The 11,949-nt window shown below is 63.3% G+C and overlaps 1 protein-coding gene across 2 annotated transcripts in view; it reads left to right on the plus strand.

Annotated features, from left to right (window-relative positions):
- The window catches only part of ADAMTSL2 (ADAMTS like 2), a 35,050-nt gene extending 23,145 nt beyond the window's left edge, over positions 1-11,905 (plus strand). For both annotated transcript variants that reach the window (XM_027051679.2, XM_027051680.2), the window contains exons 13-20: positions 404-501; positions 5,045-5,171; positions 6,241-6,454; positions 6,538-6,693; positions 7,218-7,388; positions 8,111-8,287; positions 10,331-10,475; positions 11,210-11,905. In XM_027051679.2, the coding sequence (XP_026907480.1) occupies positions 404-501; positions 5,045-5,171; positions 6,241-6,454; positions 6,538-6,693; positions 7,218-7,388; positions 8,111-8,287; positions 10,331-10,475; positions 11,210-11,328 (1,207 nt within the window). In that variant the 3' untranslated portion in view covers positions 11,329-11,905. The remainder of the gene's footprint in view (positions 1-403; positions 502-5,044; positions 5,172-6,240; positions 6,455-6,537; positions 6,694-7,217; positions 7,389-8,110; positions 8,288-10,330; positions 10,476-11,209) is intronic.
- The last annotated feature ends 44 nt before the right edge of the window (positions 11,906-11,949 follow it).

The following is an 11,949-nucleotide window of genomic DNA, read 5'->3' on the forward strand; positions in this document are numbered from 1 at the left end:
CCTCAAGGGGAGTCCTGGCAGGTTCTCGGCATAGAAGGTGCCGTCTGCGGTCCCTCCTGGGGGAGCGGAGAGAAGGAGTCGCCTGCCCACGCTAGCAGGTGGCGTGCGTGCGTGCAGGGCGCGGTGGCAATGCTGGGGGGCCCCGAGCTCACCCGCCACCCGGAAGGACCTTCAGCACCTCCAGTGCCCGCCTCGGACTCTCGCCCGTCCAGGCGGGGGAAAGTTCTGTCCTAAAGCGTGCCTCCCCGCGATGCCCCCTCCCGTCCTCTGCTCTAGACAGTGGGCGGGCTGACCCTGATGGTGGGGACTTCCCCCGGGGCCGGGGCAGGCGCGCTGCTCCCCAAGAGCTCGTGCCCGCAGCCCTCGGTGAGCGCCCGTGCCCTTCTCTGCTTCTCCCTTCCAGGACGAGGCCCAAGGCGCGCAAACAAGGCGTGAGCCCAGCGGACATGTACCGGTGGAAGCTCTCGTCCCACGAGCCCTGCAGTGCCACCTGCACCACAGGTACCAATCTCGGCTGCTGGCGGGAGCCACCTGCTCAGCCCCCCCCCCCCCCAATTCACTGTTCTTTGTATGGTATCTTGTGAGAGCGAACGTCCCTTTGGTTAAAACTACGACGTCTCAAGCGGGGAGGATTTTGCTTTTGTTTACAGCAACCTAGGAAGGGAAATAGACCCACGAAGGAGTGGAACAGATGCTGGGACCTTGTCTAGGACCTGGGCAGGTAGAGGGGAACACAGACCCCCCCCCCCCCCCCGCCGGTGGTGCCCAGACAGAGAGACAGACACACGTGGTTAGTGGTCAGTAGGTGCCGAGCTGGGATTGAACCCACGTCTGTCTGCCCACGGGGCTGGCCACCCGCACCTTCGGATGCTGGCTGCAGCCGCCGGGGACCTGGGTTCCCTCCGCTGGGGCCGGCTGCAAGCTCAGATGTCAGACCCTGGACCAGCCCCTGTGGCAAAGGTTGTGGGGAGACCCCGAGTGCCACCTTGCCTATGCCCGGAGCAGCTTGTTTGGGTTTGGTCAGCACCTGGGGCTGCCCCTGAAACTGCATGATGCCCCCTACCCTGCCCCTGCCCCCCCCAAAGTGGCCCCTGCCGTCTCTGGCTGGTGAGGAGGATGAGGCGAACCCCTGGCGGACCCTGGGCAGCCGGGAGTCTGGGCTTGATCGCGCCTCCTGCAGTCCTGCTCGGCACCTGAGGAGATGCCCGAGGGAGCGGCTGGGGAGCCCGCCCTGCAGGGCTCAGAACGGACCCCGGGTCCTTACGTCCTGCTCACCCCGGAACTCGCTCTCGGTTAGGGAGCCGGGGCCCCCCCCTGCTATTGAAGACCCTCCTGAGCAGGGCACGAGGCCAGCTTTGCTGGCTGCGCGGTGAGCGCGGGAGTGGCACCACCTGGCCCACCGTGCCACGTGCGCTCGGCAGGTTGCTTGGTCTGTCTGAGCCTCACTTTCCTACCCGTAAGATGGGACGGGCCCCTCCGCCACGGCGGTCGTGAGGATAGGAGGGAGAGCAGAAGTGAGCTGTCGCGGCCAAAGCGCAGGTGCCAGGCCGCTGGTCTTGAGAGGGAGCCGCGGGAGCCCCCTCCCAGGGCTGGGCACGGTGGGGCGCTGGGGGAGTCTGCCCTGCCGGAGGCGGTCAGCAGGGCACGGACCGGTTCTGACTGAGAGCCGCACAGCCTCCGGGGACGCAGCGAGAGCTGGGATTGTCACGGAGCACAGCCTGGGAGCATCTCCTTTCCCTCCTGGACATAGGGCCGCCTGGGGAGGTGACATCGCCTGAGATGGGGGTGAGGGGCTGATGCCTGGCCCCGGGGTGGGGGGGGGGGACCGTCCCCGGGGAGGACACACCACTCCTTGTCACCTACAGAGTGACCAGGTGAGGGGGGTGGGGGACAGGCTGAATTTGTCTCACGTGGCCCAAGGGGCACAGTAGGGTGAGAGAAGGAAGGCAGTGGGAAAGACAGATTTGGGCTCTGCTATGGAAAAAGCTCTGCTTTAGAGGAGGCTGTCCAGGAGTGGAGTGAACAGCCCCGATAGAGGGTGAGCTCCCCATCGCCGCCAAGGCACCGAGCCGGGTCCGGCGGCACCCGGCCAAAAAAGGTGGAGTCGCGTCCCTGCCGAATGGCCCCCTGCCACCACCTCCCGTAGGCTCTGTCGGAGTCAAAGCTCGTGACTGTGGCAACTACTCTCAAAATCCCATTTGGCGGAGGAGTGCCGAGGCCGGATGGGGTGGTGGTGAGGTTACAAACCTGCTGGGGCTCGTGCTGTCTGTGCTGACGTCCTTGAGAGTCCTCTGCACACAGCAGGGGTCCCTGGGCACCCTGTGCTTGGCTGCGAGATCTCCTGCCTCCCGAGCCAGCTCCGTTACAGAGTCCCTTTCTTTCAAAATGCTCTTTGGGGCGGCAGAAATACAGGTGAATGTGGACTCTTAGCCTGAGCTTGAGCCCAGCTGTGGTTTCAGACCGTCCCTTGGCACTTCTGGGGGGTGGGCTGGGGGGGGCGGGGCCGGCGGACCCTGAGCCTCATCCTCTGCTGGTGCAACACGCCGATCTGTGTTTTGTGCACTGGGGTGCCCTGCTCGTTGTTGTCGTTGTTGTTGTTTTAAATTAATGTTTATTTCCATTTGAGAGAGAGACAGAGACAGAGTGTGAGCAGGGGAGAGGCAGACACAGAATTGGAAGCAGGCCCCAGGCTCGGAGCTGATAGCACAGAGCCCGACGCGGGGCTTGAACTCATAATCTATGAGATCATGACCTGAGTCAGAGTTAGACGCTTGACCGACTGAGCCCCCCCTCCCCCGCCAGGCACCCCCTTGCTTGCTTTTCCTTAAAGGGAAGGCCTCGTGTATAAGGTTTCAAAAGCACTGTGTCCGAGACTGATGTCATGAAGAAGATTGCTACGTTGACTCTCCCAGCATCTCGGGGAGGTTCCCAACTTGAGGATGACCAAGCCGAGGCCTGGAGACTCTGATAGTGTTCACGTGACCCTGCCTTGACGAGGGAGAGACTGAGCTGGGTCTTGAACCCCAGTCTCTTTTGATCAGGACCTGCCGTGTTTGCACTCAACGGTGAGGACTGAATGGACAGTCGGGCATTTGGCGAGGGTCTGTGAGTCCCCAGCCCTGGACCTCCCTGGGCCCCAGAGCTGGTGTCTCTTGAGGCCTAGAACATTCCAAGCAGACCTGGCCAGGAAGGCAGCCTCCCCTCAGAGAGGGCTAAAGACGACACAGCCCAGTGCTGGCATGGAGGAGTCCTTTATGGAAAGAAGAAAAAAAGTCCCCACATAGGGCTGCTTCCCAGGTGGTTCCGTTCCATCCCGGCTGGGGCTTGGGGAGGTGGGAGCTTATAGACACACGCCGCCAGAAAGGGACAGTGAGGTGGCTGGGTCAATGGGGAAATTGATTTCCTCCTGGGGCACTGGCAGCCCCGTTGAAGAGGGTTCCATTATCTCCATCATTCAGGGAGGCTGGGTACCTCCCCCCCCCACCACACACGTGCGCACAGACACACACACACACACACACACACACACATCAGCAACAACAAACCCTAACCCTTCACGTGGGCCTTCACTGATGCTAACAAGTCTCCCTGAGTCATCCTGCCTCCTTGGCAGGGACCCACCCACTGTTCAGTGGATTTGGCCATGTGCCAACACAGTGCCAGATGCAGGGGTGCAGGGACATGCGTAGAAAGACCAGAGGAGTAGAAGATGGGAGTGGGGTCAAGGAATTAACAACATTGGGTGAGGGCTGGCCCTTTACACATCATCCCCCTGATGGGATTTATAGAGTACCGGGGAGGCAAGGAAGATAAACACACAGAGTGGTGATTAAAGAAAGTTTGAGAGAGTTGGATAAGGACTGAGACATGCCACAGGGGAGCAGGGAGGGTCTGAAGATCTAATATAACATCTGGGGATGCTGGCAAGGGCTCGAACGGTTAGTTTTCAAACATATCCATCCGTCCACCCACCCACCCACCCACCCATCTATCCATGTTTCCATCTACCCACCAAACTCTCCATCCATCCCTCCGTCCGTCCATCCATCCAACCGTCCATCCATCCATCCAGCCATCCACCCATAACCTGCCCACCCATCTATCCATCCATCCATCTAACCATCCACCCACAACCTGCCCATCCATCCACCCATCCACCCACCCACCTATCCATTTTTCCATCTACCCACCAAACTCTCCATCCATCCCTCCGTCCGTCCATCCATCTGTCCATCCATCCAACCGTCCATCCATCCATCCACCCATCCACCCATCCATCCATCCATCCATCCATCCATCCATCCATCCATCCATAACCATCCACCCACAACCTGCCCATCCATCCACCATCCACCCACCCACCTATCCATTTTTCCATCTACCCACCAAACTCTCCATCCATCCATCCATCCATCCATCCATCCATCCATAACCATCCACCCACAACCTGCCCATCCATCCACCCATCCACCCACCCACCTATCCATTTTTCCATCTACCCACCAAACTCTCCATCCATCCCTCCGTCCGTCCATCCATCTGTCCATCCATCCAACCGTCCATCCATCCATCCACCCATCCATCCATCCATCCATCACCATCCACCCACAACCTGCCCATCCATCCACCCATCCACCCACCCACCTATCCATTTTTCCATCTACCCACCAAACTCTCCATCCACCCATCCATCCATCCATCCATCCATCCATCCATCCATCCATCCATCCATAACCATCCACCCACAACCTGCCCATCCATCCACCCACCCACCCACCCTCCTATTTACCCATAGGGGTGGGTGTGGAGGTGGGGGTGCAGAGAGAAGTCAGACCCTGAGACGTGGGCAGGGAGGGAGTTCAGATCCACAAAGGTGTCCTCACTGGGCTCTGCCACGGTTCGGTAAGCTGGTTACTGTCGTTATCCTCAATTTAAACCAGGAAGCTCTGAGAGGTAGCTGCCTTGCCCGTGGTCACATGGCCCATCTGCTGGTCCCCAAGGGGTTCGCTCGTGGCTCACAGGCTCTTCCCTTGTCCTGAACCAGGAGTCATGTCGACCTACGCCATGTGCGTTCGCTACGATGGCATCGAGGTGGATGACAGCTACTGTGACGCTCTGACCCGTCCTGAGCCCGTCCAGGAATTCTGCGCGGGGAGGGAGTGCCAGCCCAGGTACCTGCCACCCAGCGCCTTGGGCACTGCGGGGGCAGCTGGGGCTCTGCTTCGACTCTGCCCAGGGGAGCGTCGGGAGCTGGCTAGCATCCTGCTCCTTCAGTGGGTGCTGTGGTGGGCAGGGCCTCAGGACCTGTGGGGTGGGGGTGCCTGCCAGGCTCTCTGCCACGGGCCACACGTGGCTGCCGAATTTCAGCCAATGTCTCCCACTGTAGATCCTGGAGCCACTCTGTGCATCACTCATCATTGGCCCCCACCCCCAGGCGCACAGGAGTTTTATAAACCAAAACGATTATTCCCGAAATTCCAAGCTGCCTGGCTGTCCCTGGGATGTGGGGGGAGGCCCTGTCTTTCTAGTCCCCACCCAGGCCTCCTGTCCCGCTTTGCAAACAGTCAGAAACTGACAGAAACTGAGCCCTAAGCGTGTCCTTTTCCAAGTCATGACCACGGCGGGAGCTGACGCAGGGTCCCCGGACTCGGGGGCGGGTGGGGAGGAGGAGGCTACACAGTTCTGCTCTTCTGGCTCCCTGCACATTTGCTCCCTTCTGAGAAGCTGGTTGTGTGGTTCTCGGGGCCTGTCCTTCCCCTGGGAGCCCCCATTGTGTGTGGGGGGGGGTTGGGTACAGCACAGGCTCTGGGACGCTGAGGCATGATCCCAAAGTCGGAGAAGGAAGGAGGGGGGCACTTTGGGAGGAAGGAACAGCATGGGCAAGGGAGCAAGGCCAGGACATGGCTCTTGAAGTGACTGGAAAGCCAGGCGTCCCGCCTGGAGGTGGGAGCAGGTGGAGGCCACATGGGTTCCTAGGCAGGCGGGCCAAGCACACACTCGGGGCACCAGCAGGGTATCGGCGCCGCTCCTCGGGTGTCTCCCGGTGGGGGGCGGGGGGGCGCTCAGGGTCACCTAGACAGCAGCTTCCCCCCCAGGGGGCCTCACCAGCTCCCTGGCTGGCTTGGCCCCGCGTGATTTTGGACATGGGTGAAGACGTGCATTCTCGGGGTCGGGCGTGGGGTTGCATGGGGTCCCGGAAGGAAGGTGGGGGTCTCTGAAAGCCGGCCCCTCCCGAGGCAGGTGGGAGACCAGCAGCTGGAGCGAGTGCTCCCGCACCTGCGGCGAGGGCTACCAGTTCCGCATCGTGCGCTGCTGGAAGATGCTGTCCCCCGGCTTCGACAGCTCCGTGTACAGCGACCTGTGCGAGGCGGCCGAGGCCGTGCGGCCCGAGGAGCGTAAGACGTGCCGCAACCCGGCCTGCGGGCCCCAGTGGGAGATGTCCGAGTGGTCGGAGGTGAGCGCCTGCGCGGCCGGGCGCTCGGGCCCGCGCGCGTGGGCTGCGCAGTCCTGACCCCGCCCTCACCCGCCCGCTCACAGTGCACGGCCAAGTGCGGGGAGCGCAGCGTGGTGACCAGGGACATCCGCTGCTCGGAAGACGAGAAGCTGTGTGACCCCAACACCAGGCCCGTGGGGGAGAAGGACTGCACAGGCCCCCCCTGCGACCGCCAGTGGACTGTCTCCGACTGGGGCCCGGTGAGGGGAGGGCCGTGGGGGGGGGGGCACGCGGAGGGGTGGCCGGTGCCCAGTGGCCGCGGGGCCGCCTCACGCCCCCGCCGTTCTAGAGGGAGGGATGTAGGGTTAGATCGGCGAACCAGCCGTTCTTCTGGTCACGTGAGGAGTCATAGACGGTATCCAAAACCGAGTGGCGACTTCGGGGTCCCTTTTTATGACCTCCCCGTGTGTCTGTCTGTGTGTCCGTCTGTGTGTCTCTCAGCTGTGCTCACCAGCGGCCCCCCCGCCCACCCCGGTGCTGGGTGCACAGATGACCTTTTTAGGTATTTTAGGTGTGCTTTTGTGTGTCTGTTTTCCACCAAGCGCGTAGTATTTCTGTAATTAGAACAGAAAATGTTATTTAAAAAGTGGTTGTCATGGCAGCCGCTCCCTCCCCCACACTGCCTGGGGAGCCGGTCCTCTCTGGGAGTGACAGCAGGGGAGGGGGGGTGCACTGGGAGAGGGTTTCCGCCCCTAACCCCCCCCCCCCCGCTTCCCCCCTGCAGTGCAGCGGGAGCTGCGGGCAGGGCCGCATGATCCGACACGTGTACTGCAAGACCAGTGACGGCCGGGTGGTGCCCGAGTCTCAGTGCCAGATGGAGAGCAAGCCGCTGGCCATCCATCCCTGTGGGGACAAGAACTGCCCCGCCCACTGGCTGGCCCAGGACTGGGAGCGGGTGAGTGCCCCCAGCCGCAGCAGGGCTCCCCTCTGCCTGGGAGGGCTCTGGGCTGAGAGCCAAGTGGCCACGATGGCGGATTGGTCAAACGAGGAATTAATTGCAAAATACGATGGCACAATTCACTGAAACTTAATTTGAAATGGAAAAAGCCAAAAGGTAAGAAAACCCCTGAACACCTGCCAGATCTAAATAGGCAAGTACCTGATGATACAGAATGGGTCTTGTGTCCCCGGCCCTCTCCCAGCCCCCACTTTATGGAAAACGGGGGCCGGGGGCACCTGGGCCTCACAGACTCTTGGCCCCTGGGTCTTGGGCCGACGTTTGTTCTCATGACCACCTCGTCTGCCCCCCCCCCCGCCCCCCTCCCCCCCCCCCCCCCCCCGCCGGTCACAGTCCCCAACTTGCCTTTTCAGGCGGGTCGTTCTCAGCCAGTTGCTTCAGCTAGATCACCATTAGCCGAGCCGCCTTGGGACAAATTGTCACGAACCGTTGTGTTTCCAAACAGATGGTTTTCCGTGAAACGGCTTTTGATCAAATGTGTTTGGGGCCAAAGGGTTACCGACCAAAGAGTCCTCGGCCAATCTGCCATTGACCTAAACGTTTTCACCCCATCGTTACTGACCGAGCCATATCCCCGGAGTCGCGGAGTCACGTGCACGGTGTCCTGGTCCTCCTGGCCTCTGGCCTCTGACCCGGCCCCGTCTGTCCCCCGGTCTCAGTGTAACACCACCTGTGGCCGAGGTGTGAAGAAGAGGCTGGTGTTGTGCATGGAGCTGGCCAACGGGAGGCCACAGACGCGCAGCGGCCCCGAGTGCGGGCTGGCCAAGAAGCCCCCTGAGGAGAGCACGTGCTTCGAGAGACCCTGCTTCAAATGGTACACCAGCCCCTGGTCGGAGGTGAGCGCCCGGCTGGCCCCTTGGGGCCACGTGAGGCCGGAACCTGAGTCCTGGTCCCGCCTCGGTACCTCGAGCCCTGCCCCAGACGCTCCCCACCCCCGCCTCTGTTGTCTCCTCCGTGTGTCCTTAGTACCCGTGCCCCCACCCCCACCCCCGTGCCCCTCGTGCCCTCTCCACCTGGTGATGCCGTCAGTTTTCAAGAGGTGGCGGAGGGGGAGGCCCAGAGCGGTCTTTGAGCATCACTGAGCGGGGAGGGGGTAGAGAACAGGAGCCCCGGGGCCTCTGTCGCTGTGTGCTCCGGGGTCTCCGGTGCCTCAGGCCTCGGTGTCCTCATGGGCCAGCTCTGAGCACTGAGGGGGATGACGCAGGGGTGTCACAGGGGGTGGGGAGCCCTGTACGTTGCACCGTGGTGTTGTCTCAGACACACGCATGCGAGGCTTCCATGGTCTTGGATGGTGGAAGGCACATCCCCAAACCTTAGAGTTCAAGGTGAAGATTCTTAGAGTCTGTAAGACAGGGGTGAGTCTGGGGATTCCGTGAGTGTTGCCCCCACTCAGAGGGTGATGGGCCAGGACCTCTGCACCCCCCGCCCCCACCCGGGCTCAGGGATCTCAGCAGAGAGACTCAAGGTGGTATCTGGATGCAAACCTCGTCCTAGATGGGGCCTACTGGCACACAGGCTCGTTCAAGAGCGAAAACACACATTTCTCCATTCTGTGTCATCCACAAAAGGACCCACCGGGGAGAAGGAGGGAGACTGGGGGCGGGGCGGGGGCTTCCAGAGGAGGTGTGGGCAGAGCCAGCGCCTGAAGGATAAAGAATAGGTTTCTGGAGGGGCCAGGAGGGTCTAGTGGCTACGGGGGGCAGAGTGAGTCATGTCCAGGGGCAGAGCCCGGCAGGGAGTGGGGGAGGACGTCAGGTGGGGCTGAGAGGCCGGTGAAGTTCGCCTGGGGCTCCAGGCCCCCAGGAGCCACGCCAGCACTCGCGCTTTGGAAGGTACTTCCTGCTTCAGAAGACGGGGGCCAGGACCTACCGGGTGCAGGTGGTGGGCTGGGTGCTGGGTGCCGAGCCCCGGAAGGGGGGAGAGCCGCAGAGAGGGAGCAGACCCTGCCCCCCAAACAGCCTGAGGGCATCGGGATAGGGACACCTGTATTGCGCTGATGACGGAGGGTGGGCGGGAGGTGACCGGCACAGGTGGACCACGGTGGGTGTGTGGAGCTCTGGCGTTCTGTCCCTGTGGCTGCCCCTCCCTGGGATACGGGCTCAGTAAGAGCTCATTCCTCCCAGCTGTTCTGCCCACTCCCCAGGGCCGGAGGGTCCCCTCCGGGGGCACACAGAGGCTCCTCGGAGCGGCCGCCCGCGGTCGATGGTCCTGTGTGCTCCGTGCCAAGCTGGCGCCTCTTGCCTCCAGACTGGGCCAGCCCCCCATGCTGGGAGCGGGTGGGTGGTCCCCCCTGCTAAGTCTTAGTTAAATGGGAGGGGTCCAGGGCTGGGGCCTCCCACCCCTCCCCCACCTCAGGGACCCAGGGCTCGGGTCCCAGAGGCGCCTGGGTGACGTGGGGTCACCCATGTTGGAGGGCGGTGGCAAGAGGGAGCCACCGCCTGCAGGATCTTGGCAAGGAGACGATGGGGCAGCCGGGGTCAGCAGATGTCCCTGGTGCTCTGGGTAGCTCAGCGGGGTTTTCCAAGGGGAACATCTGGACGAGGGAGCCTCAGGCGGGAGTGTGGCTTTGGAAGATAGGTTTAATTGGCCGGCAACACAGTTTTTCACTGGAGAGGGAAACCAGCGCTGTCCCTCTGCCACGGCCCCGTGTGTCCTGAGGGTCCGTCTCACGGGCCCCGGGGAGGCTGAAAGCGAAGGACGCACCCAGTGACAGTGGGGAGGGGAGGGGCCGCCCCTTCCCTGGGCACCTGCTGGAGCTGCGCGGCCCTGGGTGGGGATGGGACCCAGCAGCCTGGTGGGAGGGGTGGGGTCGCCCCTCCTTGGGGCCGGAACCCTGTGCGGCCAGGTGGGGGCTCCGGCCATGCTGTCTCTCCCATCAGTGCACCAAGACCTGCGGGGTGGGCGTGCGGATGCGGGACGTCAAGTGTTACCAGGGGACTGACATCGTCCGTGGCTGCGACCCACTGGTGAAGCCTGTCGGTAGGCAGGCCTGTGACCTGCTGCCCTGCCCCACGGAGCCCCCAGGTGAGGAGGGGGGTGCTGACAAGGCGGGCAGAGCCAGGGGCCAAGGGGACCGGGAAGATCGGGCGGCTACGGACACCGAGGCCTGGCGGGGGGGCGGAACCCGGCTGGGAGGTGAGGGTGGGGAGGGCGGCAGGTGAGGCCTGACTGGGGCTGGGGTTCCCCAGGAGCCACACCAACACCTGTATCTGGCTTCAGAAGGTGGGGCCGACCGGGCGGGGACCAGGAGTCCTCGGTGACTCATGCTGAGCCGGGCACGCGGGAGGCGGGGGTGGCCGGGCCTGACATGGGGCCTCGGCGTCTGGAGGAGGAGCGAGGGTGCTAGAGTCTGAGGGGGGTGCCGGGACAGGTGACCCGCTCTGCTTCACACCTGTTCTGTGGAGGGGACACCTGTGGGCCACCTGGGAAGGTTCGGGCCTCCAGGGGTGAGGTCAAGGACTCCTCCAAACCCTGGCCCTGGGCATCACCCTTGCTGTGCGCAGATCAGACCCCTCGGGGGGATGGCGTGGCGTCCTGGGGAGGGCTGGGGGCAGGGGTGGCAGAGTAGTAGGGCTGGAGGGCCCGACGCGGGTGGGAGGCCCATTGCCCCTGGAAACGGGCACGTAGGGGCCACCTGTCCACGGGTGCTGCCGGCGGGGGCCACCCCCGAGGTGGTGGGGTGGGGGGGGTCCTGTCGAGTTTCCACCCCTTGGCCACCGGTGATGCCCTCCTCCCTCCCCGCTGTGTCCCTTCCCCAGACGACAGCTGCCAGGACCAGCCAGGCACCAACTGTGCCCTGGCCATCAAGGTGAACCTCTGTGGCCATTGGTACTACAGCAAGGCTTGCTGCCGCTCCTGCAGACCTCCGCACTCCTAGCCACCCCCGCCGCCCCCCAGAGACCCGAGCGCTCGGCCCCGGGGGCCCCCCAGCCACTGGGGCCCCTCTGCGGACACCCTTCCCGCAGGGCACCCGGGCTGTGAAGACGTGACACTGAGCCTCTGCTCTCCCCCGGGGAAGGAGAGCCCCCCCCCCCCCCGCCCGCCCCCACGAGCGCGCCCCGGGCCCCGGCCCCTGCCCCTGCCCGGAAAGGTGTCTTAGGGCTGCAAGGACGGTCGTGTTTGTGGGTCCCACCGGCCAGCCCCCGGCTCCACCCAAGGGGCCTGGGAATGTCCTCTCTCCCTCCAGGGCTGTGGGGTCGAGGACCGGGGCTGGGGCGGCGGGGAGATCCAGGTGCCGCCGCCTCGGACCCGGATCCTGTTCAGGTGTGCCCCTTCCAGAGGAATTGTATCTCGCAAGTAGCGTCCACTTGCCTCGTTCTATGAAGCTCTCACGCACGGAGGGACCCGCTGCACTTTACGCCCCGGGAGGAGGCACTCTTTCTCACGGCACACTAGGATATGGTCGTCAGCCAGTGCTCCTGTATGTTAATAAAGTGGTCGTATTTATGGCGGCATCTTGGGCTCCCAGTGGCTCTGGCGGGAGGTGTGTGGTGGCCGT

The sequence above is a fragment of the Acinonyx jubatus genome, chromosome D4 (assembly GCF_027475565.1).
Source record: "Acinonyx jubatus isolate Ajub_Pintada_27869175 chromosome D4, VMU_Ajub_asm_v1.0, whole genome shotgun sequence".
Taxonomy (NCBI): Eukaryota; Metazoa; Chordata; class Mammalia; order Carnivora; family Felidae; genus Acinonyx; species Acinonyx jubatus.